At 41.8% G+C, this 24,081-nt stretch overlaps 1 protein-coding gene across 2 annotated transcripts in view; it reads left to right on the top strand.

The window, feature by feature from the left end:
• The window catches only part of ITGB1 (integrin subunit beta 1), an 81,437-nt gene extending 60,721 nt beyond the window's left edge, over positions 1-20,716 (top strand). Inside the window, exons 14-17 of one of the 2 annotated variants that reach the window (XM_054020921.1) lie at positions 2,748-2,980; positions 5,581-5,747; positions 7,786-7,866; positions 19,478-20,716. In XM_054020921.1, the coding sequence (XP_053876896.1) occupies positions 2,748-2,980; positions 5,581-5,747; positions 7,786-7,860 (475 nt within the window). In that variant the 3' untranslated portion in view covers positions 7,861-7,866; positions 19,478-20,716. The remainder of the gene's footprint in view (positions 1-2,747; positions 2,981-5,580; positions 5,748-7,785; positions 7,867-19,477) is intronic. The other variant, XM_054020922.1, reaches the window with a different exon arrangement.
• The last annotated feature ends 3,365 nt before the right edge of the window (positions 20,717-24,081 follow it).

Here is a 24,081-nt window from a genome sequence, read left to right as displayed (position 1 = left end):
CAGAAGGGTGGGTGGGTAAGATCCACTCTCCTTTGTGCTGAAGCAGTAAAGCTATGGAACTAGTGTATAGCCAATCACATCCAATTACCTTCCAGGCCTATAGAACACCAATGATCTCAGTTAGCACTTCTTTCAAGATTATGAATGGGGAGTTGGACTCGTGAACTCTGAATCACATTTTTCTGACCTGGCGATTTCCAGAAGTGGACCTCTTTGCTGCCGCCACCACCAACAGAAAGTGCAAAAAATTTTGTCTGAAAGGAGGGTTGGGGTCTCTCACTCTGGGAGATGCTTTCCTTGTTCTGTGGACGAGGGGCCTTCTTTATGCATTCTCTCCAATGCCTTTGGTATTAAAGATGATAAACAAGATCAAGCAAGACAAAGCCAAGATAAAAGGGCATTACAGTTTCTTACACCTCTTATATTCATTTAGATAGAATATATGGGCCATAACCCACTTACTGTCCAACATTAAACAGTTTTAAGCAAGGTTCGGTTTGGTATTGAAAGACCTCACCCTGCTTAGTACCATGGCAAACCCTTTAAAAACTTTTATTAAAGATGCAGAAGAGAAAGAAAAACAGTTGAAGCATTGTAAACTATTAAATAAGGATTTTGTTTTAACAACATCCTTTGATCCCTTTCCCTTTAGATGGAGACAGGTTTTAGAATAAAAAAAACCTTGTTTGACAGTCTTTTAGACGGTATTAAAGAGAGAATCATAGAATCATAGAATATCAGGTTGGAAGGAACCTCAGGAGGTTCTCTAGTCCAACCCCCTGCTCAAAGCAGGACCAATTCCCAACTAAATCATCCCAGCCAGGGCTTTGTCAAGCCTGACCTTAAAAACCTCTAAGGAAGGAGATTCCACCACCTCCCTAGGTAACCCATTCCAGTGCTTCACCACCCTCCTAGTGAAAAAGTTTTTCCTAATATCCATCCTAAACCTCCCCAACTGCAACTTGAGACCATTACTCCTTGTTCTGTCATCAGGTACCTCTGGGAACAGTCTAGATCCATCCTCTTTGGAACCCCCTTTCAGGTAGTTGAAAGCAGCTATCAAATCCCTCCTCATTCTTCCCTTCTGCAGACTAAACAATCCCAGTTCCCTCAGCCTCTTCTCATAAGTCATGTGCTCCAGCCCCCTAATCATTTTTGTTGCCCTCTGCTGGACTCTTTCCAATATTTCCACATCCTTCTTGTAGTGTGGGGCCCAAAACTGGACACAGTACTCCAGGTGAGGCCTCACCAATGTCGAATAGAGGGGAATGATCACGTCTCTCAATCTGCTGGCAATGCCCCTACTTAACAGCCGAAAATGCCGTTAGCCTTCTTGGCAACAAGGGCACACTGTTGACTCATATCCAGCGTCTCGTCCACTGTAACCCCTAGGTCCTTTTCTGCAGAACTGCTTCCTAACCATTTGGTCCCTAGTCTGTAACAGTGCATGGGATTCTTCCGTCCTAAGTACAGGACTCTGCACTTGTCCTTGTTGAACCTCATCAGGTTTCTTTTGGCCCAATCCTCTAATTTGTCTAGGTCCCTCTGTATCCTATCCCTACCCTCCAGTGTATCTACCACTCTTCCCAGTTTAGTGTCATCTGCAGACTTGCTGAGAGTGCAGTCCACGCCATCCTCCAGATCATTAATGAAGATATTGAACAAAACTGGCCCCAGGACCGATCCCTGGGGCACTCCACTTGAAACCGGCTGCCAACTAGACATGGAGCCGTTGATCACTACCCGTTGAGCCTGATGATCTAGCCAGCTTTCTATCCACCTTATAGTCCATTCATCCAGCCCATACTGTGGGACACCGAATCAAAAGCTTTGCTAAAGTCAAGGAATAACACATCCACTGTTTTCCCCTCATCCATAGAGTCAGTTATCTCCTCATAGAAGGCAATTAGGTTAGTCAGGCATGACTTGCCCTTGGTGAATTCATGCTGACTGTTCCTGATCACTTTCCTCTCCTCTAAGTGCTTCAGAATTGATTCCTTGAGGACCTGCTCCATGATTTTTCCAGGGGTTGAGGTGAGGCTGACTGGTCTGTAGTTCCCTGGATCCTCCTTCTTCCCTTTTTTAAAGATGGGCACTACATTAGCCTTTTTCCAGTCATCCGGGACCTCCCTGAGTCCTGAACTGAGAGTAATAACTGTCCTTTTTTGAAGAAAAGAGAAGTAGTTAGTTAAGATGGGCTGCAGCTGTCGTTCCTGTTTTCTTTAAATCAGATCCTTTTTCCTAGAAGACAAAAACAAGACACACAAAATAAAATAAAAGAGAAAAGAATAGCAAAGATAGAAAATGCAGCTTTTGTCTCACTTGTAATCTCACTGCTGGAGAAACACAGGCAGTGCACACAGTTTTACCAGGACTCTAAGACCTGTCAAACTTGTACCAGCATCAGACTGTTTAGGGCATTGCTTTTAGTTTCCTCTTTATGGTCACAAGTTTACAGTAATGTTGCAAAATATACAGTCTTGGTCAGCTAAGCCAGACTCTTATTAGACCAAAGTAAAAAGGAGAGTGATAGGAAAGAGAAGAAAAGAGATGAGGAAGAAAAAAAAAAAACACATGGGATTGGGGGGTAGAGGGAGGGGGAGATGATGGATGACAGTCTCACATCCCAGGTGGTATTTCTGCCTTCTTTGCCAATAGATTTTTCAGTGAGATGGAAATTAATATACTAGAAATCTCCCTTTCATGAACGTGTTTAAAAGTGGTGTTACTAATTTGTATTTCAACAGGGACTGTGTTCAATGCAGAGCTTTCAAAAAGGGAGAAAAGAAGGACACATGTTCTCAGGACTGTATGCATTTCAACATGACACTAGTGGAAAGTCGAGATAAGTTACCACAGCCTGGCCAGCCTGATCCACTGTCTCACTGTAAAGAGAAGGATGTTGATGACTGCTGGTTCTACTTCACATACTCCGTCAATGCAAACAATGAAGCCATTGTCCATGTGGTGGAGACACCAGGTACAAACCCCTTCTTGCATGTTTCCTTCACCTTTGTGACCAACTCTCTGTTGTTGCTTCTATACTCAACACAGTTACATTGACTGACCTTTCTGAACCTTCAGACTGTATCCAGAAGTAGTATCCCCGCTCCCTGTTCTGAAACTAAGGCTGCTTGAGACTGGTGTTTGTGTCTCAGATATTGACACTGTTTACAGACTCCTACACTGACTGAAACAGATTTGCTCACATGACTTGCTGTATATGTTATATTTAAAGTTTTTTTGCTTCCTGTTGACATACTTTAAATCATGTTTCTATAATGTCTTTTAATCAAGTCCTAAATACATTGATACAAATCTTTCTGGTTTGGCTCAGGTTAGAAACGTGTTACAGTTTAAAACAAAAAACACATAATTAAGTAAAATGTCACATTATATGTTGAGCTTTGTACAGAATAGCAAAAACCTCCTTTGTTTATGCTTGATTATTTCTCTTATCAGTCCTTACTTTACTTAGACCACTTACCTTCAAGGATGGTTCTGACAGGCCTTTTATTGAATTAATCCATAATACTCAGACTTCCTGGAGGTGGTTTCATCAAATATCTGTTGGCAGAGGAAAAATTGATTCAACTGTGGTTTGATCAATGGTTTGTTGTTTTCCGGGAAATTGGCTAGTTTAGATTAGTGGGCAGATGGCTTACTGTCTAATCAAGCTAACATCTCTTCTGAAAAGGACCTTTGCTTCCAACCATACTAGTGGTCTCCTGACTGAGTTAGTGACTTAATATAAAATATACCTTTTATTAATTGTACACGATAGGTAGAAAGCTATGTCTCATTCTGCAGGATTATAGGAATTGATAAATCGGACAAGATCAATAGTTTGCTTAATTCAGTGTCCAACACCTCCTGTTTCAGACATAAATGTGTTAATGCCCATAATGCACATATTTGTACAATGCTGCAGCTTTGAATGACATCCTTTCCTCAGTTGGTGAAATGTATGCCCTGTAGTGTGAGATTTGTTTATCTGTTTTTTTAATTTAATTTTAAATGTTATTTCTGTTTAATGGGAAATCATTGCAAATATCTGCATCAATCTATCTACTCAATGAAGGCCAGATTTTCCCCTAGTTGCACTAGTTTAGTATGATGTCGACCCAGAGAGCTGTATGTGTTTTGCTCAGTACAGCATTTTAAAGATTCATGGAATAACTTCTCTACAATCATGAACATTGTATGGAAACTTGCATTACCAAAAAAATAGTGAGTTAATGTTCCCAAAATTTCTCCTTTTACGGTTGAAATTTTCCATAGTGAGGAGCATAATTTTGTATACGTTAAAGACATTTGCTAACTCAAATGACTGAATTTAAAAGCCAACAGTCACTTAGCCTATAGCTGTTACTACAAAATATCTGACCTGGCCACTTAAGGCTCACCTAGATGGGGAGCAAAAGGAGAGAATAGGGAAAGGGAAGAGGAGGAGAGGCAGTCCGTCACTCTGTGCTAGGTGCTGTGCCCATGTGTAATGAAGGTAAGCCTCGTCCCAAAGGGTTTAAGTCTCAGTAAAATGTTCATTTGTCTCAGCTGACTTTCAAAATGTTATAAAGTTCATTAATGGACTTTCTCATTTTATTTCCTTAAATTTTTTTTAAAAATTGGTTAATAATGTTAGCATTCTGTAGGAATCTCAGCCCAACCAATAGGAGCAGGACTCAAAATCCGTGTCCCTTGGGGTGATTCAGTACACTAACTATGCACCTTGACAGATTCCAGCAGTTCACTTGGGGCTTGATCTTGCACAAGTAGAGTTAATGGGAGTTTTTCCATTGACTAGAAGGGGAGCAGGATCAATCCCTTAGTTTAGGTGACTATTCAGAATTCTGTATTTAGCAAAACAGGTAACTTTTTTTTACAAGAGTGCTAGTTACCCTTGCCTTACCTTCTCCATACAAATAACTTCCTTTGAATGGTTTTAGTTAATTTTACAAGTATCATTTTTGTTCTGCAATTACTCATCCTTATGAATGAAAATGTCAATCATTTTTGTATCTCCTAGTTCAACAAAGCACTGGATTCGCATGTTGAAGAAGTCTTGTAAAAATCTGTTAACATTCTAAATCCTCTGCTTCAGGGGATCATGCTATTACAATTTGACTTTGTATAAATACTGCAACTTGAGGTAGAAACAAGGTCACACTTTTTCTATAAAGCGAGGAGTATTTTGGGACTATCTGGTTAATCCATATTTACACTCATAAATTCAGTTTCCCCGCGTCTTGTTCATAAGTAGTCTAGAGGTCTAATCTTAAGGCTTCAAGTGTTTTTAGCTCTGTGTGGTCTTAAAAGCTGATTTGGTCAACAGAAGTCATTTCTCCATGGCATCAAAACTTGCTTTCTCACTATCTGTGTGTCTCAAAACTAGAATAAGAATCTTTGTATATCTCAATAGCTCTAATTTAGATTATTATTCACAGATGCATTTTAAATGTGAGAAATTATTGTTAGCATTGCTCTTGAGAAGTTGGATGCTCTGAATGTTGCACAATATAATTTAAATTCTTCAGCAATTGTGCTGCTTTTACACTGTACTGTAATTATTCTATTCCTCAGAATGCCCCACTGGCCCGGACATCATTCCCATTGTAGCTGGTGTGGTTGCTGGAATTGTTCTGATTGGTCTTGCTTTATTACTGATTTGGAAACTACTTATGATCATTCATGACAGAAGAGAATTTGCTAAATTTGAAAAGGAGAAGATGAATGCGAAGTGGGACACGGTGAGTCATGGAACTTAAATTCAATAAAGCTACTGTTGTTACGGAAAGTACAAAAGTTTTTGTTTGTGTGCCCCAAATATTTCAAAGTGCTCCTCTATAGGATAAAAACTGGAATACAAAAAACCTTTGTTTAGAGTTGGTCGTGAACATGTTCTGTACATACTGTCAATAGTGATGAATTGTAAAAGAACATCTTTCGCCTAGGATGTATAACCTGACTAGATAAGCCAGCATGTACTCAAAGATTTAGGTTTTGAGTTCTAATTACTTAAATAATTTGGGCCAAGCTTGTAGAAAAGGAAACAGACTGAAGTGATAGTGCTAGACTAGCCCAACTTTGTTACTGTGACATCAGAGTACCACACCCTGTCTGTGGACCAAATTGTTACCTCAAATAATCAGACCACTTCCATTAAAAGTTGATGGGAGTTGCATTTACATACTGTAGAAGAGCAAAAATCATCCTCTTTGTTTGAGTGCTTACACATGTTCATTCCACTGTAGGTGTGTGCACACCCTGAGCACAGTCACCAGAAATTTTTCTCTCAGTGGTACCCATCGGGGCAGCTGAGCATCCTCTGGTGCTGTGTGCTCATAGCACAGTATAAAGGGCCCAGTCGACCCGGCGCACCCTCAGTTTCTTCTTACTGACTGTGACGATTGCTGGAACTGTTCTCCTTGCTACGGCAAGCTTTCTCAGTAGAAAACTTGTTCTTTGAGATTTGTTGTACATGTCATTCCTCCGTACAGTCTTGTTTGAGGATAAGGTGCAGTTATGTCCTCACTCTAGCTTCCTCCTGAAGGTGGTTTCCCAATTTCATAGCAATCAGGCAATCTTCTTACCAGTTTTCTACCCAAAACCACATGCAAATAGCGAATAACAGCGGCTTCATTCATCGGACGTAAGACGTGCCCTAGCATTCTATGTAGAAAGGACCAAACCATTTTGTAAATCCACCCCAACTGTTCATAGCAATAGCTGACAGGATAAAAGGTCTTCCCATCTCTATGCAGAGAATTTCTTCTTGGATCACATCGTGCATTCTCATGTGTTACGAGCAGGCGAGTGTTCTGCCACCAGTTATCCTGACTGTCCACTCCATGAGCGCATACACGTCTTCAGTGGCATTCCTATTACAGATTCCTATTCAGGACATTTGCAGAGCAGTGACTTGGTCGTCAGTACATACGTTCTCTGCTCATTATGCCATTACTCAACAGTCTAGGTATGATTCCAGATTCGGTTGAGCTGTTTTGCAGTCAGCATGTCCATGAACTCTAATCTCACCTCCTATGCAACTGCTTGGGAGTCACCTATAGTGGAATGGACATGTGCAAGCACTTGAAGAAGAAAAAACGGTTTCTTACCTTTCCTGGACTACTGTTCTTCAAGATGTGTTGCACGTGTCCATTCAATGACTTGCCTTCCTACCCCTCTACATCAGAGTTGACCAGCAAGAAGGAACTGAGAGGGTGTGGGGTCGGCTGGACCCTTTATACCAGCACTATGAGTGCATGGCATCAGAGGGTGTCCAAGCCGCCCCAACGGGAACTGAGGGGAAAATTTCCACTGACTGTGCTCAGGGCATGCACACACCTACAGTGGAATGACATGTACAACACATCTCAAAGAACAAGTTACTGAAAGGTAAGTAACTGGGTTTTTCTTTTTTGTTTTTGCAAGGAGACCTTAAATATATATATTCATTAGGGTTTGTGGGGAGGGTCAGTAATGGTTGAACATCAAACCTCAGTGCTGATGTACTGAAATCTTGTGAGACTAAACACCCACGCATCCTTATAAGTAGAGTTATGCTTCAGTTATTTCCTTAGAAGGGCTTTAGCCTTGTTTATTGATCTGCCAAGGGTTTTTCAGATTTGTATTAGAGTTCCACTGCTAAATAATTTAAAAAGAAAATTACTAACACAATTTTCCTTTAGATACAGCATGATCTTTCCCTTATTTTATGATACTTGAGAATGTTGTTTTCTTTTTTTCTGTTGAATTATTCGACATTGACCATTTCTTTCACTTCAGCAAGAAAATCCAATATACAAGAGTCCTATTAATAATTTCAAGAATCCAAACTATGGACGTAAAGCTGGTCTCTAAGTCTCAGTTTGTATTTTCTTTTCAATTTCTTCTTTTTCTTTGCATGTCACTTTTAACTCTTTTCAGACTCAGTGTCATTGCCAATTAATCACAGTTTGAGCCTTATTCTGTTGATCTGCTGTTGCTTCAGTTCTGAAATTGTACAGAGTGGAGCTTGAAAATCTTTAATCTGTATTAACAGCAACATTGCTTATTTATTAATATCCCAGTACTTGCTTGAGAACTGAGTTTATATGTGAAGTTGAAGAATAGTATTTTATATAAAGGAAAATATTTAAATTGGTGGTGGACGAATGAGAATCTCTTTGGGCTTTTCTACAGCAGGGGGTTTTTGACTGTCAGTTAACTCAAGGTAGTTTTTTAGGGACTGTCCAGACTAGCCTTTACAGTTTATCTGGGATACAAATGTTTGTGGCTTTACTGGAACAAACTTTTGGGGAGCATCCAGACTAGCATTTACAAATGTATTAATTACCTCAGTTAATGGGCAGTCAGTTAGCTCAAGGTAAAAAAACAAAAAACCCTATCTAAACATACTCTTTAAGTGTGAAATATGTTCATTAATAATTTCATGATTAGATATGCAACCCCTTCCTAATTTTCCCATCACAACTGGCAATATCATAATCCTTTGTCTCTCGGGTGTCATCTCTGGCAGGTGTTGGCAACCTTCGGCTGGTGGCCCATCAGGGTAATCCGATGGTGGGCCGCGAGACATTTTGTTTATGTTGTTCGCAGGTACAGCCCTCCACAGCTCCCAGTGGCTGCAGTTTGCCATTCCCAGCCAATGGGAGCTGTGGGAAGCAGCGGGCCACAGGGACATGCTGACCACCGCGGCCACTGGGAGCTGCAGGGAGCTGTGCCTGCGGACAGTCAACATAAACAAAATGTCTCGCGGCCCATCAGCAGATTACCCTGATGGGCCGTGTGCCAAAGGTTGCCGACCCCTGATCTATGGGAATGAGGGAAGGCCATTTTCTTCCATAGCCAACTGTTAGTCTCCTTCTGCCTCCCTTTCCCTCCTGAAACTATGGCTGAACACTCCAGCCTTCTGCTTTAAACTGTTGGCTGCAGCTCTGTGCTGCTGACTGCCCCTGCTCCGCTCTTATAACAGCCACCAGCCATGAGGCAGTGAAGCAGGAGCTGCATCCTTCCATTTGGCTCAGCATTAAGCCCATCACAAGGAAACTGGATTCTGAGATTCTTAGCTCCCATGTCAGATACTGAGGAGAAAGGCAGAAGGAGGTGAATGGCATTAGCCCAAAGATCTTATTTCTTCAACCCTAAAGCACAAGAAGCCGGGACAGTGACAGCCAAACGCTGATGTACAGGTCAGGAAGCCAGAGAAGATGGATTGTCTAAGGGAGATTAGAAGGAAGGTTTCTTAAGTGAGATTGCTCTCCTCCTTCCCCAGGGTCTCCAGAGATGGGGATGAGAATAGAGAGGATGGGTAGGGAAACAGATGACAGGAGAGAGGTGGGGGAGAGGGAAAGGGAGAGAAAGATGGAAAATCTTGCAGGGGGGGAGACAGAAGAGGGGGCTAATAATGAAAATGGAAAAGGAAGAATTTGTCCATCACAATAGAACCTAGTGCTGCACCTTTTATTTCAAAGTGGTGGGGGGGTTTTATCGGGAAAGGCTCTGGACCCATAACTTGATTTTCTCCTACCTGGTCTCTTCTCATTTTTTATGTGGTTATACCCTGGTATTATCATCAACTCCTCATTCTCTCCCAGTTTTTCCTTTACATCTCCAAAATCCTTCCATTCCAACCATAAAAAACCTTTCCCAAGCCCTGATTATTTCTTCTCAACTATTGTAATCCTGTCTGTTTTCCTACTCTCGCCTCATGAAACACACACTTTTTCAATCTATCCAAAACCTAGCTGTAAAAATCATTTACCTTGTCCCTCACTCTGAACCATATCCAGCTCCATTTCCAGTCCCTTCACAGCTCTCCTGAGATTTCTTGAATGACGTTTCCTTGTCCTTCCTTCTAAGACTCTATACAATCCAGCTCTTGCCTACTTCTTTATCATTCCTTTCCCCCTTCATTGTGCACAAGCCAAACATCTAACTACCCCCTTGGTGTTCTCTTTCCACTCTGTTCCATGCATCTCTGTATGGTTGGATCCCTCTTGGCCCTGCCATGCCTTTTTCTGATTTCTTTCAAAAGACTACTACTCTTTCGTTTTCTCCTCAAGCAGGTGGTAAGAACCAAGATGAAAGTATCTTCACTCTTTTTTTTTTTTTTTTTTTTTAAAAGTAAAATAAAAGTCTTGGTTGGCGCAGATCTCAGATGGTACTAAATGTCATCATTCAGTTTTATAGCTTGGGTCATTTTTCCACCCCCTTTCTTTGTTGATGAGTTATCTGTGTATATTTTAAATTCTTTGAGGCAGAGGCCTTGTATTTCTACCAGCTCATTTTGGCTTGTACAGTGCTGGGGCTAAACAAATGATGATATTCTTAAAAAAAAAAAAAAAAAAAAATGGTTTTAACTTCTAAAGAACAGAGACTTTATTGCAATTTTTAAACCATTAGTGTGTCTTAAATCTTGAGTAAGCTGTTGAAAATTGTTAAATCAATTTATTACATTTAGCTTATCTGCAATCATGTCTATTGTGAGCAACTTGATTAGTTAGACAGACATCTCTAGGGTATACAAAATGAGCCGAAAATGTTTATCTCCCAAGCAATTCAGAAAACTTTGACATAACCTTCCTGCTGTTACCTAAGAGACCTATAGGTTTTTTTTTAGATTGGCTTCTGCCTTTTTGCTGCTTTATTGGTACAAGGAGGCTTGGTTTTTTAAAGTTAACTTTTTGTCTTTTTCTTAACTTTAGAAATATCAGGAATGTCTAGGTCTTCCCTGGCTTTGCAGAATGGCCTCAGCTCTATTGCTGTGAATCTGTTCAGAGCAGGGGACGAGGGTGCCATGGATAGACTGGGTGGGTTTTCAGGAAGGAGATGGAGTGTAGAGAACCTCCCCAGAAATAGATGCTTCACTCGAGTTTACAGTAGCAGTAGGCTTCCATCAATAACTTTTAACTCATGCGGATCATAGTGGTTCCTCTCAAACACTTTGGAGGAGAGTCATATACTGTTACCATGGCAGGGAAGCTGGTTGCTGTGTCACCACAGGAAGAAGCCACTTCACTCTACTCTTAGGGTTTCCTTCTACAGGGCCTTACCACACGCTCTTCACTGTGATGCTCAGTTTAGATCTGTGTCAGTGAAAAGCACCCTACCTTATCCAAGGAGCTAACTCCTGACCTCTAGCCTTCCAGCCATGCTTGGTGTGTCTCCTCCTTTCTGTATTCTCTGAAAAAGGGATATGCCTTTTTTGGGAGGGATGCAATTTCCAACATTGAAGCTTGGCAGGGGATCCACATAATGTTGTTATTCAAAAAGACCTGATGATATTTGTGAAATGGAGTAGATAGTGAGAACCAGTTCTTGAGCAAATGTCAAAAGATTCTAGAGATAAGTTTCCCACAGTAACTTGGGTCATAACTCAGACTAATTGCACATATCATGCATATAGTTTTTGTGATTAGATGTTCTGTGATTTGTTTAAATTGAAACAATACGTCAATGGAGAAAAAAGTAGTAAGAAGGCCAATGAAACATATTGTATATAGCAAGGTATTTAACAATCAGTAATCTAAAATGCTACACACTGTGTAATGTAGCAGAGAGAATATTGTTGCAGGAACCTTAATTATATATATCTTGTGAGCTTTATCCTTTATCCTAGGTTTTCTATATCACCTTGATATCTAAGTGGTAGTTAATAGTTTCTTGCATGAACTACAAACCAGTGAAGTGCTTAAAACAGTACTGTTTGGAAGGTATGAATGGAAAAATTACTTCTGCAATTATCTGCAGTGTTGTAACAGTGTTGGTCCCAGGGCATTTCAGAGACAAAGTGGGTGAGGTAATTCCTTTTATTGGACCAACTTCTGCAGGTGAGAAAGGCAAGCTTTCAAGCTTCACAAAGCTCCTCTTCAGGTCACCTGTGAAAGAAAAAGCTTATCTCTTTCACCAACAGAAGTTGGTGCAGTAAAAGATATTACCTCAGTCACCTCGTCTCTCTTATACAGCTATGGCAGTTGCCATTTCCTTTTAAGATTTTTAAACAAAATGGGTGGGAATCCACAAAGAGACTTAGGGATTGCAATGCTGGGCATCATGGCGCCTAGAAAATCTCAGGAACAACACTGAGATTCACACAGCAGGCTCCCTGTACAATGTGAATGCGGGGAGAGAGTCATCTAAGAATGCGATCCACAAAAAGCATATTAGGCAGGGATATTAAGCATATTAAGCTAAGCAATGGGAGATGCCAACTAGAGAAGGGGCACTAAGTCCCGCCCCCTCTCAGAGATGAGTGCTTAAGTCTAGGCTGCAGGGAGGATTTTAAATGCCTTCTTAGCATGGCTACCAGTTGGGCTCCACATGCAATTTAAGTGGCCAAATGCCTGTCTTCCCCTGGTTTGTGAATCACTCCAGGGCTTAGGTGGGAGATAAGTGTCCAGATGCTTGTAGGGAGGTAACAGTGCACATAATCAGATTCAGAAACCTAAGCACCCAGGGAAACTTTAACCTGAAAAACTTAGGTGCTGAGTGAGTTTAGGCACCTATAGATTTGACAGGAGTTTTGTGTATTGCAGTGGAGCCAAAACTGGGATTTGGGCACCTAAGTCTGGGATTTAGGTACCTAGATCTTTCTATGAATCCCTCCCAATGTGTTAGAGTTTTAATGAGAATATTTTTAGCATAATTTGACATATATATGGGGGCAAGTTAATGCTAAAAAGTTCTATCTTAGCAAGCCAGTCAGAATACATGTGGGATCTAGACTAAAACAGTGTTAAATTTGTAAAGTTTCTTAACTTTTTAGTCTTACTATAGTAAAGATTCTATAATTTAACGAAGTTAAATTAATGAGGCAGATACGAATCTGAATTAGTTGTATTTTTTTATAATAGAGTATTTCTAAATGGAAAGCAAAAGCTATTGACTTCTTCTAATCCTTGTATAAAAGTGAGCATTATTGATGTGATAGGTATGCCTAGATCAGTGATTCTCAAACTTTTGTACTGGTGACCCCTTTTACACAGCAAGCCTCTGAGTATGACTCCCCCCCCCTTATAAATTGAAAACACTGTTTTTATATTTAACATTATTATAAATGCTGGAGGTGAAGCAGGGTTTGGGGGTGGAGTCTGACCGCTCAGGACCCCCCTTGCAATAACCTTGTAACCCCCAGAGGGGTCACGACCCCCAGTTTGAGGACCTCTGGCCCAGATACTGTTTCAACAGGTGTAGAGTCTATTAACCAGGAAACTAGATCAAAGCTCCAATCTTGCACTGAAAAACATGGTCCGTCCCTTATACCTGCATGCAGCCCTTTTTGAAGCCATTGGGGCTCTGTGACATCACAGGGGTCTGCCAGTGCAGTCCCGTTTAAAATGGGACTACATGATCAGTAGGGAACTTTTGGTGCCCTCCAATAGGGTCCATGTGGGCAAGTTAGTGCATGACACTCTGGTGAGCTTTAGAATTTACACTCCACCTGGTGCACACTAATGCACCATGTAGATGAGCCCTAAGATTCTTGGTCTCAAGTGAAGTGTAATTAGTTCTACTTTATGAATACAGTGTGAACAGCTAGTGTTTCTAGAATCATTTCAATTAAACTGTGCATGACGTTTAGGTGGGCATGTGATAGAAATGGTTTATCTGCTAAATTTGCATGTTAAATGTGTGCTCATTTTGATTTACACTGTTTTATAAATGAAATATATATTTTCCTTAAATAAAAACTGCAATACACTTATCTCAGAAGGTAAGATATTCTGTGGAACTCCATAGCTAAGAGGTTAATAATGGAAAATAATCATTCACATCTTAGTTATCAGTCAAAATTCAGCACAGATTGGTAATAACCAAAAGTTGGTACCATCCAATAGTAGCCAATGCAAAATGAGTTTGGTCTAGTGAACAGTTGTCCACTACTACATTGTTAGTCTTAACAGAGAGGCTACTGATCGAGTGGGTCACAAGAGACTGAATTATTTGCACATTCCTAGGAGTGGTTACTTCAGCTCAGATCTGAGAGACACAGGTCGGGTAGCATGAGGAAGTTTGCATTATTGTTGCCTATTATGTACTTAATAGAGGCCATCAGTCTCTCGCTGGCACTGCACGTAAACACTAAATTCATACAAATGTAAGAAAAGCACAGATATTCTCTGACTTTTTCCCCCATGATTGGTCATCTGCTAAATGAAGGGATATATAAACTTCAAAGCCTCTGATCTCTCTTTTTACAGCATTGTATTTAATATATATCAGCTGATCATCTATTTCCAGAGGATATATGTTGACCGAATATGGATTAGACCCTGGGAACTCCTGAGTTCTAATCCCAGCTCTTACACTGATGCCTATTGTGGCCTGCTGCAAGTCATTCAACCTGTTTGCCTCAGTTTTCTTATTTGTAAAGTGGAGATAATGCTTGCTTACCTCCCTGGGGAGTGTTGAGGGTAACTTATTTGTAAAGTGTTTAGAAGATTTAAAAAGCTACATAAGGGCACAGTTAAAATGTTTATATTGCCTAAGCAGCTTGAGATTCTCCTTCCTTACTAAGGATTATTTGCATATCAAAATTGTTTGCCAGAGTCTGATATGAATGGAGACAGCATCAAGACTTGCTTTGTTGTGTGCAAGTGCATCACTGTTATTGAAGTGTGTATGTTTTATCCCCCACTACATGTAGTATACACACACTGTACTATAGCCTTCCTTTGTTTAGTTAAATATGAACCCAGACTTCTAGAAATCAATAAAATGACTTGTTCTTTATTGTACTAACGTCCACAGATCCATTACAAAGGGTTTTTCAGCTCAGGGGAAGAACCCTTTTAGGGACTGGCAGCAATGGAATGCCCCGACCCCTGAAGTTTCTTCCATTTTTATCACTTCCACAGTATTTTAGCCAGACCTCTCTGCTGTAGAGCTTTTTATTTCAAATTTCCAACTAACAGTTTAGCTGGCTAATTCCCAGCCATGTCATAGGGCTGCATTTGCCTTTTGCAGAGATTGCCCCTCAGCTCCACTTCAACGTCTGAGGTGTTTGCAGCAGCTGGTGCTTCTGTGGGTTTTAAGAAGAGAACTTGGCCACAAAAGGCCAGAAGCAAAAGAAAAGGTCTATGTTCTCTGCTTTTGCTGCCTATTAGGTGTCTTGTTGAGGAGCTCAGTCAACTCTGTTGGCAGTAAGCAGTTCCTCCCTCAGCCCAGACCAGATGGGGTCACCTAGGATCCCCCTTCCACAGGCAGGAAAGGAGCCAGCTAGGATTGGAGACGCTAACTCTACTGGGCAAGATGCAGACAGCATCTCAGCAGCCCAACTCAAGTTGCATGGCCAGCAAAGGAGGCAGGCACGATTAGAAAATTTATCTCCCGAGCAAGGAGCTTCCTCTCTCCATGAGACAATGTGGTCTGGAAGCCCTTGAAGACAAATAATGTGTCTTATCGTGAGTTGGCCAGTAACCTCAGTGGAGAGTAAGCAGCTGCAGGGGATGAAGTGGGCCATGTAGGGAATTCCACATTGAAGTTTAGTGAAATGGATATCTAAGGCTTTGCAGGTATTTTTGGGGGGACCAAAGTACCAGTGAGCTTGGTTCGAGGTGCTTTGGTATGGACATAGAGTTAACATGAATCCATACAGGCTTGAATTTTGGCCCTCATACAGGGCCAGTAGAAAAAGTGGGAGGTTGCAAAGGAGAGCTTAATAACCAAAGTGTGCTGCCAGTGGGGTATCGTGATAAAGATGTAGCATTTCAAAGCAGGAGGAGGCACTCAGAGATACATACATGCACCTGTTGAAACATGTTACTCCATCATGTTCAGAGTAGTGCATCCAGTCCCCAAACACTTGAGATGTGGTCCCCAAGCAAGGGGTCCTCCTTAGAGATGGATCAAACAAGGGAGATCAGATCTTTGTGAACTGCCATGTTGAGAAAATTACTAGCTTTGAGGCAGTATGCTGGCTCAGCAGTTGGCTCCTTGCCTTCCTGGTAGTACTCTCCTTTTTGCAATAAGGCGTTGGCCTTCCCATTTTGGGTCCCAGGCAGATAGGTGATGGTTAACTTGAACTCAGAGAAAAACAGGACCCACCTTAGCAGCTTTTTGTTTGAAATTTGGGCCTTTCAGAGATACTCAAGGTTCTTATTGTCTTTGAAGACCTGTACAAGTGACCAAGCCCTCTCAAGGTAGTGGCATCTCTCCTTGGACCTGGTTTTAATTGCAAGCAGCTACTTATCTAATATTCTGTCATTGTGCAGTCTTATGTAGGAGTGAAGTTAGGGGAGCTATTTTTCCTGAGAAGTCAGCAATAAATTGCTGATAAAAATTGACACAGCCCAGTATATGTTGTAATTTAAGGGGATTCTGGGTAGCTGACCAGTCACAGATGGCTGCTTTTTTGAATCTAAACGCCCTCTGGGAAGATGATGTAGCCCAAAAATTTGATGTAAGACTGGTCAAAGAGGCATTTTTCCAGATTGGCATACAAACCATGCTTCCACAGCCTTTCTAGAACAGATCAGATGTGGCAACAGTGTTGTTCTTGGTTCTCTGAGAACAGTAGGATATCACTGAGATAAATGATGACATTCTGCTCCCCTGTGTCCCTGAACACATAATTCATGATGTGTTGGAAAGTTCCAGGGGCATTGGTTAGGCCAAATGGCATTACTAAATATTCAAAGTATCTGTATAGTGTATGAAAGATTGTTTTCCACTCATCCCTGACTCTTATGCACTATTTTGTAAGCTCCCTGGTGGTCTAACTTCATGAGGATTGTGGTTGTTCACACACAATCTAGCAATTCCAGGATAAAGAGGCAGAGGATATCATTTGCAGATTTAGGGCTCGATAGTCCCTGCAAATGCAGAGCACCTAGTCCTTTCATACAAAAAGGACTAGAGCCCCTGCTGGGGAGGAAGATTAACAGTTAAAGCCCTTCTTGAGATTTTCTTGGATATAGATGCATAGTGCTTCCACAGTCTGTTTTGGATATGGTGTATATTTGTCCATAAAAGGCCTTCACCTTAAGCTGCAATCTATGGGACAGTTATAGTCCTGCTGTGGGGACAGGAGAGATGTGGGTTTTTTTCTCAGAAATGTTAGTGTATTCCTGGTATTTCTTGGGGAGATGGGATTCTGGGTTCAAGGTAGTTTCTTTCTCACTGGCCCCCACTGTTTTTCTTTGGGTAATAATATCTGTTCCTGGGGAATAGGCATTGGCTAACATGGGGGGTCGCAGGCCTGCTTTTTGGCAATAATCGGAAGAAAAGTCAATGCTCTTCCCTCTTCAGGAGATACGCGGATCATGCTACTCCAAACACCAAGTATTAGTGCTGAGAGCTGATCACATTGAAGTATGGTAACATGCGGTGCTCTCCCACTGTGGCCTCTAAGGGAATGTCTACACTGCAGTTAAAAACCTGTGGCTGGCCCAGGCTAGCTGGCTCAGCCTAAGAACCCTGCAAGTTGGGAGGGTCCCAGAGCCCAGGCTTCAGCCTGAGCCCAAATGTCTACACTGAAATTAAGCAGCCCCTTAGCCCGAGCCCTGTGAACCTGAGTTAGCTGGCACAGGCTAGCTGCAGGTTTTTAATTGCAGTGTAGACATATCCTAAGAGAACAATTTCCTGGGTTACTGGATCAGATGATAGGAGTGACCCATTCATTTTCTACCAGGTATAGTTAAGATTTAGGCCAAAGAGGAATTTGTAGGTTCTGGGCAGCCATTGCATCTATAAAACTATCAATGGCATGAGAGTCGACCATGGCTAACTACAGGGGAATCAACTTCAATCCTCCTAGGACACATAAGTGCAGTGGTACCTGTAAGTGTGGTGAGGTTCCTTGCGGTTTAGATTTGGTTCTCTTTAAAGGTGGGGGAACTAGGTTAGGGCTTGGCACTTGATGACACCCAGGCTGTACCCCCTTACTGGGACTGGGCTGGTTCATTTCCTGATTTCAGTCTGGATGGACAGGAAGTGAGGGAACATTCTGAAATTCTGCAGTAGAAAGAGAGGTTAAGTTTCCAGTGGTATTCCTTTTCCTCCAGGATCAAACATTTGCAACCCAGATCCTAAAGAGTCTATAAATCTGGGTGGAGTGTGTGTGTGTGTGGGGGGGGAGGCTATGGTGTCATTGGGCCCCCTTTCTCTCTTCCTTTCACTCACACAGTGAGGTATCAATACAAAAGACAAGATCAATGAAGATCAATACAAAAGATCAAGATCAATGAAGGCGCTGAGTCAGGTGGGCTCTCTACATGAGCTAGCTCATCTTTTACCGCTTCGCTGCACTGGAACTGGTTGAGATATGTTCCAGCAAGAATCTAGCTGTGTCATTTGTTCAGACATCAAGGATAATCAGTGGATTCTTTCCTACTCCCATTAGTATCCTCTTCAGCCTCACATCCACATCCCATATCTTAGCTCCCGGCAGACAGCACACCCTTCTGTTCTCCGAACTTTGTCATCTGGGAACAAAGTCAATCAGAACTACAAATGCTCAGTAACTGAAATTCAGGCAACTTTTATTTAAGAGCCTAACTTCAAGCATTCCAGTTCAAAAAATGTTGAGTGAAATGCTCCCCCCAACTCCTTCACCAGTATGTCATGAGATCAAAGATGTAGAGCCTTCACCTGACCATTCAGCCCTCAGATGAGCATGTGTGGTTCATAAACTATAAGGGAACCATGTGGCATATCCAAACATAAGAACAGCCATATTGGGTCAGACCAATAGCAAGCTAGCCCAGTATCCTGTCTTCCGACAGTAGCCAATGCCAGGTGCTTCAGAGGGAAAGAACAGAAGAGGTCGGGATGGCATGCCTGAGAAGGAGCCAGAATTTATCTATGTGCATTGCCAAAGAGCCACAGTAATATGTCAGCAGCCCTCCCCATCAGGGCCCCTCCTTCCAGCTCCCAGCACCTCCCACCCGCCGGCAGCCCTGCCAATCAGTGCCTCCCCCTCTCTCCCCACATCTCCCACCCACCGCAATCAGCTGTTTCATGTGTGCAGGAGGCTCAGTGGGGGCGGGGGGGGAAGAGTGAGGGCATGGAAGGGGCAGGGGCCTTGGGAAAGGGGTGGAGTGGGGGCAGGGCCTGCGGCAGAGCCAGGGATTGAGCAGTGAGAACCCCCCCCAGCACACTGGAAAGTTAGCGTCTGTAGCTCCAGCCCCAGAGTCAGTGCCTGTGCAAGGCACCGCTTATTAACCTCTGAAGAGCCACATGCAGCTCCGGAGCCACAGGTTGACCACTCCTGGAATGGTAGTCATTGAGTGATCCTAAAGTAGAGATCTGTCCTAACACCTTAGCGTTTATTAACTAAGCATGCCTTTTACTAAAGTTGATAGAGAAAATCTTGCTCTGTTTAGATGATTTAAGCTAGTATTTACTTACAGCATCTGGAAACACTACAGATCAATACGTAATGTCATAAAATATGTTTTTGTTTGTACAGTTGTCATAAATGTAGTGCTCGTTGTGTGTACTTTTAATACTAATGTGAACATTTTTCTTTTTTTAGGGTGAAAATCCTATTTACAAGAGTGCAGTGACAACTGTGGTCAATCCTAAATATGAGGGGAAATGAACACTACTTGTATTACTTCACAACACTGTATGCAACGTAGCAATTTTTGTAGTCACAGTAAGATAGATTTAGGGCAGTTCTGCAGTGATTTTACTAACTCATTACATATAGGTTTGTTTCCTATGCAGGTTTTTAAAATGTACAATATGTATTTTTTTTTTCTTCAAATAAAATAATCAGTGCCAGGGGACTGAGAGAAAACTTGAGACTGCATAGCCTAATCAGCTAAGGTCACATGGTGCCTTTTTGACCTTTTCCTTACTGTGTTGTTCAAATGTAGGTCTTCTGTGGGAAGCGTACGATACTGCTGTTATGTGACTGGGAGGGAAATGGTGAAATCAATCAGTATGAGGGCTCTGCCTAGCAACTGAGTATTAAAAATTAAGTTTTAGCTTTATAGGGTTATCAGGGCTTGAGTTTGCAGACATAGTTAAAATGTTAACTAAATATTTCCTTGCAAACTCTCAGAGATTTTTTTTTTTTTAAGTTGATCAATGACTGGGTATCTGTTAGATATATCTGATTAGAAACAGTGAGATGAATAGGCTGGAAACAAATGGTGCAAAAGGCTGTGAAAAGTGTCTGCATACCTATTATTAAATTGTCAAGTGCCAGGTTATGGACAAATTGAAGGGGTTAGGAAGAACATTTTAGGAAGGAAAAGCTTTAAAATTTGTGCCGTTTTTCAAGAAGTTGCTGCTTAGTATCTTGCATATTTTTTCTTTGTAAATTCAAGCCCTGGCCAGCCTGCAGTACCATGAAGCACTCACCAGGACATCCTCTAAATACATGAGGGCCTTAATTCATATAGTGTCCTTTTTGGTAATGTTTCCTTGCTTTAAAGTCTGATGCCTGTCACCTTTCTAATCTTTTAATGTATTTGGTTGCAATTTTTGTAATATTTTTGTATCAGCACAACTTTATTTTCTTTTGCAGTCTTGGCTGTACATTTGCCTTTACCCTGTAGCTGAGATTGCATAGTTTGTACTGTGACATGACTGTCACTGTCAGGTTTCATTTTTGACATGTGCCATGTATATTTGCCTTTGAACATTAAGATTGCATCTGTTCCAAATTGGTTTGTTGTTTTAAGTGCCTTTTTATTTTAACAGTTGTTCACTTTTTACAGTGCTATTACTGAAGTTATTTATTAATTAAAAGTACCTAAAAACACCTAAACCGCATCTTGTCTTTCTACACTGGGGATGTTAATACTGTTCAAGCAATATGTACAATCTTTATAATGTACAAAATTGTATCAAAGTTAGGGTTCCTCAAAGATTTTTTTTTTTTTTTAATTCTTAAATCTAGCTGACTACAATAGTCAATTTTAGAGTTGAGGGAGGAGGAAGAGAAGTTATATTTATACCAAATATACATTTTGGACTGAGTATCAGGAAAGTGAGTTAATTATACAAAAGTAAACTCAAAACTATTCAAAAGTAAAAATAAAAGAATTCTTACACTGCACAAAATGAAGGTTGGTTAAGTGTAACCAGAGTTCTTTGAGGTGACTCTGCATACTCCCACTTATGGGTGTTGCACCACCTGGTGCTACCTAACACTATAACCTTCTCCAAGTTGTTACCATTAGAGTGCACATGTGCCCCCTCTCCTCAGTGTTTCTGAACTTTTTGAGGGAGAGGCTATGTAAGGGTGTACTGTGCCCTCTGCTGCCTCAATTCTTTCCACTGCTGTGCCAGAGAAGCTATAATGGGACTCTGAACAAGAGGCGAATGTGGATGGGAAGCATGACTATGCAGAGTCATTTTGAAGAACTCCAGTTACAGATAAAGCAAATAACCTTCACTACTTCTTTGAGAGTGTCTGAATAGTCCCACTTATGGGTATTTTGACAAGCAGTACAGAAAACTCAGGAGGTGGGAACAGAGCTTTAATTGAAAAATAATTCAAGTATTGCTCTGCCTAATTTGGCATCTGCTTTTGAAGCCAAATCTAGACCACAATGTTTAGTGAACGGATGTAGTGACTTCCAAAGAGCAGTCTTGTAAATTTCTAAAATAGGAACATATTAAGTGCTGCTACAGCTCTAGTAGAATGAGGTCATAGGATAATAGGCACAGAAATATCTGCTAACTTGTAACATCCAGTGATATATTGTTTAACCCATCTAGAATAGTCTGAGCAGACACACTATGACTAGAGCCCTATGCGGATACAAAATATGTATCTCTGCAATCCACAATCATGGTCCACGGATATCCACATATTTGCAGGGTTCTAGATATAAAATTTGGATCTGCATCCATCCGCAATCCGTAAACATGGTCTGCAGGGCTCTAACTAACCCCATATTACTCTTAGCATAAGAAACAATCTACATGATTGTAAGAAACTCAGATGCTATTTTTGGTAAAAACCTGGGGGATCAAGTCTAAGAACTACCTTATGAAAACCTGTAAATGGCTCATCACCCATTACAGCATGCAATTCACCCTTCTGGATGATAATATAGCAATAATGAATACTGTTTTAATAGATAAATAAAATAAGGAACATTCCACCAAGGTTTCAAATAGTGGTTTCATAAATATAGATAAGACCAGCAAAAGATCCCAAGAGGGAACTGGATCCCTCAAAGGAGGATACATATTAGGTACCCCCTTCATAATCTTTTAACTGTATCATCCACAAACAGCAGTCTATCGCTGACCAAAAAACGGTAAGCTGAGATAGCTACCAAGTGAACTTTAAGAGGAACTCTTGAGATTTTAAGTAAATTAAATACTCCAAAATACAGGGTGTAGAAGCTGAAACTGGAGAATGTTTCCCCTCATCGAAGCAACACTTTCTAGTAGACAGCTTTCTAAAACTGAGCAGTCTATTCTGCACTACGAAGGACTGTTCAAGATTAGTCCAAGTCCAATAGATTAGGCAGTCAAATGAAGAGACTGAGGGACCTGCCTTGCTATTGTGGCAAGAGATTTGGAGACAGAAATGCATGCAAACTGTGTGTGACAGCTGAAGCAGGTCAAGATACCACTGCTGTCTTGGCCAAGCTGGGACAGTCAGTATCGTTCTTGCCCTGTCCTGATTAATCTTCTTCACCACTTTCAGAATTAATGGAAATGGAGGGAAAGCTCCTTTTCCAATGCACAAGAATGGTGTCTGAGATGGACTGACTGCCCTTCCTGATCATGGACAGAAGAGACTATACTTTTTGTTGAATCTTGTTGTAAATAGTTTAACAGCAGGCCAACCACAACTGAAGATGTCTTATTACTTGACCTTTTAAGGCCACTCATGCCTCTGAAAATTGTCCCTGCTGAGATGATCTGCTAGCACATTACTCTGCTCTGTAAAATGCAAGCCCACCAGATAGACCTTGTGAAGAATGCACCAGATCCATAATCTGACCACTTCAGCACATAAGTGGAAAGAATGAACACCCCCCTGTTTGTTCACATAATATGTAGTGGTTGTGTTGTCTGCGGCTACCTGAATAATTCCCCCCTCTACATAAGGAAGGAAAGATCTGAGGGCCAAATGAATGGCTCTTGACACCAACACATGTATATGCAAGCTCGTTTCCTGAAAAGCCCTTTGGCTTTTGATTATGAAATGGCCTAAATGCACACCCCATCCTTGTTGGATGCATCTGAAGGTGTTGTGACTGGTGGTGAAAGGGGAATTGAACAGGATGTCTCCAAGAACATTTGGTCTGTCTATCATCTCAACAAATTGAGGACATTCTGAGGCATAACTGTCACGGGGCAAGCATGCCCCATCCCTCTTGGGGTAGGGTCAGGGTAGTTATTTCCCCATGGCTGAGTCTATACGAGTCCCCCTTGCCTCAGGATAGTGTGGCATAGGGGTAAAAGTCAATATGGCTGCCCTTTCTCAGGGCTGCATGTCCAATGGTCAGAGTTAGTTTGGCTGCCTTGTTCAACAAGACTGTGTGGCCTAGTAGTGAATCGGGGTAGTAGGCCGCCAGCTAGGGGTGGATGGCAGCTGGGTAGGAGGACCCAGGCCCTCCCTGCTCCACTGGATCCCAGCTCAGGGCCCTAGCAGTGGCAGGAGCACTCACCGTTGGGTCAGCGGGGCATCCATCCGAAACACGATGACGTCACCCAGCACAATGACTAAGTCCCCCTGAACTACTTCCTACCCTGTCCCTGGTGTGGCAGTCCTGGTGTCTCCATAGTCCATAGGCTCCTCAGCCTGTGCGGCTGTCAACAGCTCTGTTGGCCCTTGGGCATCCACAGGAGCTTGGGCATTCACCTGTGTCACAGTGTCTCTGGCCTCCACCATCTAGTGACTCAACAGTACCCAGACTGGAGCCTGCAGCAGGCATCCTCCTTCCTCAGCGGTCAGCCCCAAATGAGATGGGCTGCTCCCTTTTATACTGGTCTCCAGATGGAGCATGTCCACCAGGCCGAGGGGGTATGGCCTCCTCAGCCGAGAGAGTAGAGTTAACTCTTGCCGTACCAGTGTGGGCAAGCACACCTTGTCACAACAACAAACATTTGAAGACTGTGACTTGAGACATCTGTATCAGCCTCATTCTGAGAGGAGTA

Source organism: Malaclemys terrapin, chromosome 2, assembly GCF_027887155.1.
Source record: "Malaclemys terrapin pileata isolate rMalTer1 chromosome 2, rMalTer1.hap1, whole genome shotgun sequence".
Taxonomy (NCBI): domain Eukaryota; kingdom Metazoa; phylum Chordata; order Testudines; family Emydidae; genus Malaclemys; species Malaclemys terrapin.
The sequence above is the reverse complement of the archived record's forward strand: the minus strand, read 5'-3'. Positions and strand labels throughout refer to the sequence as shown.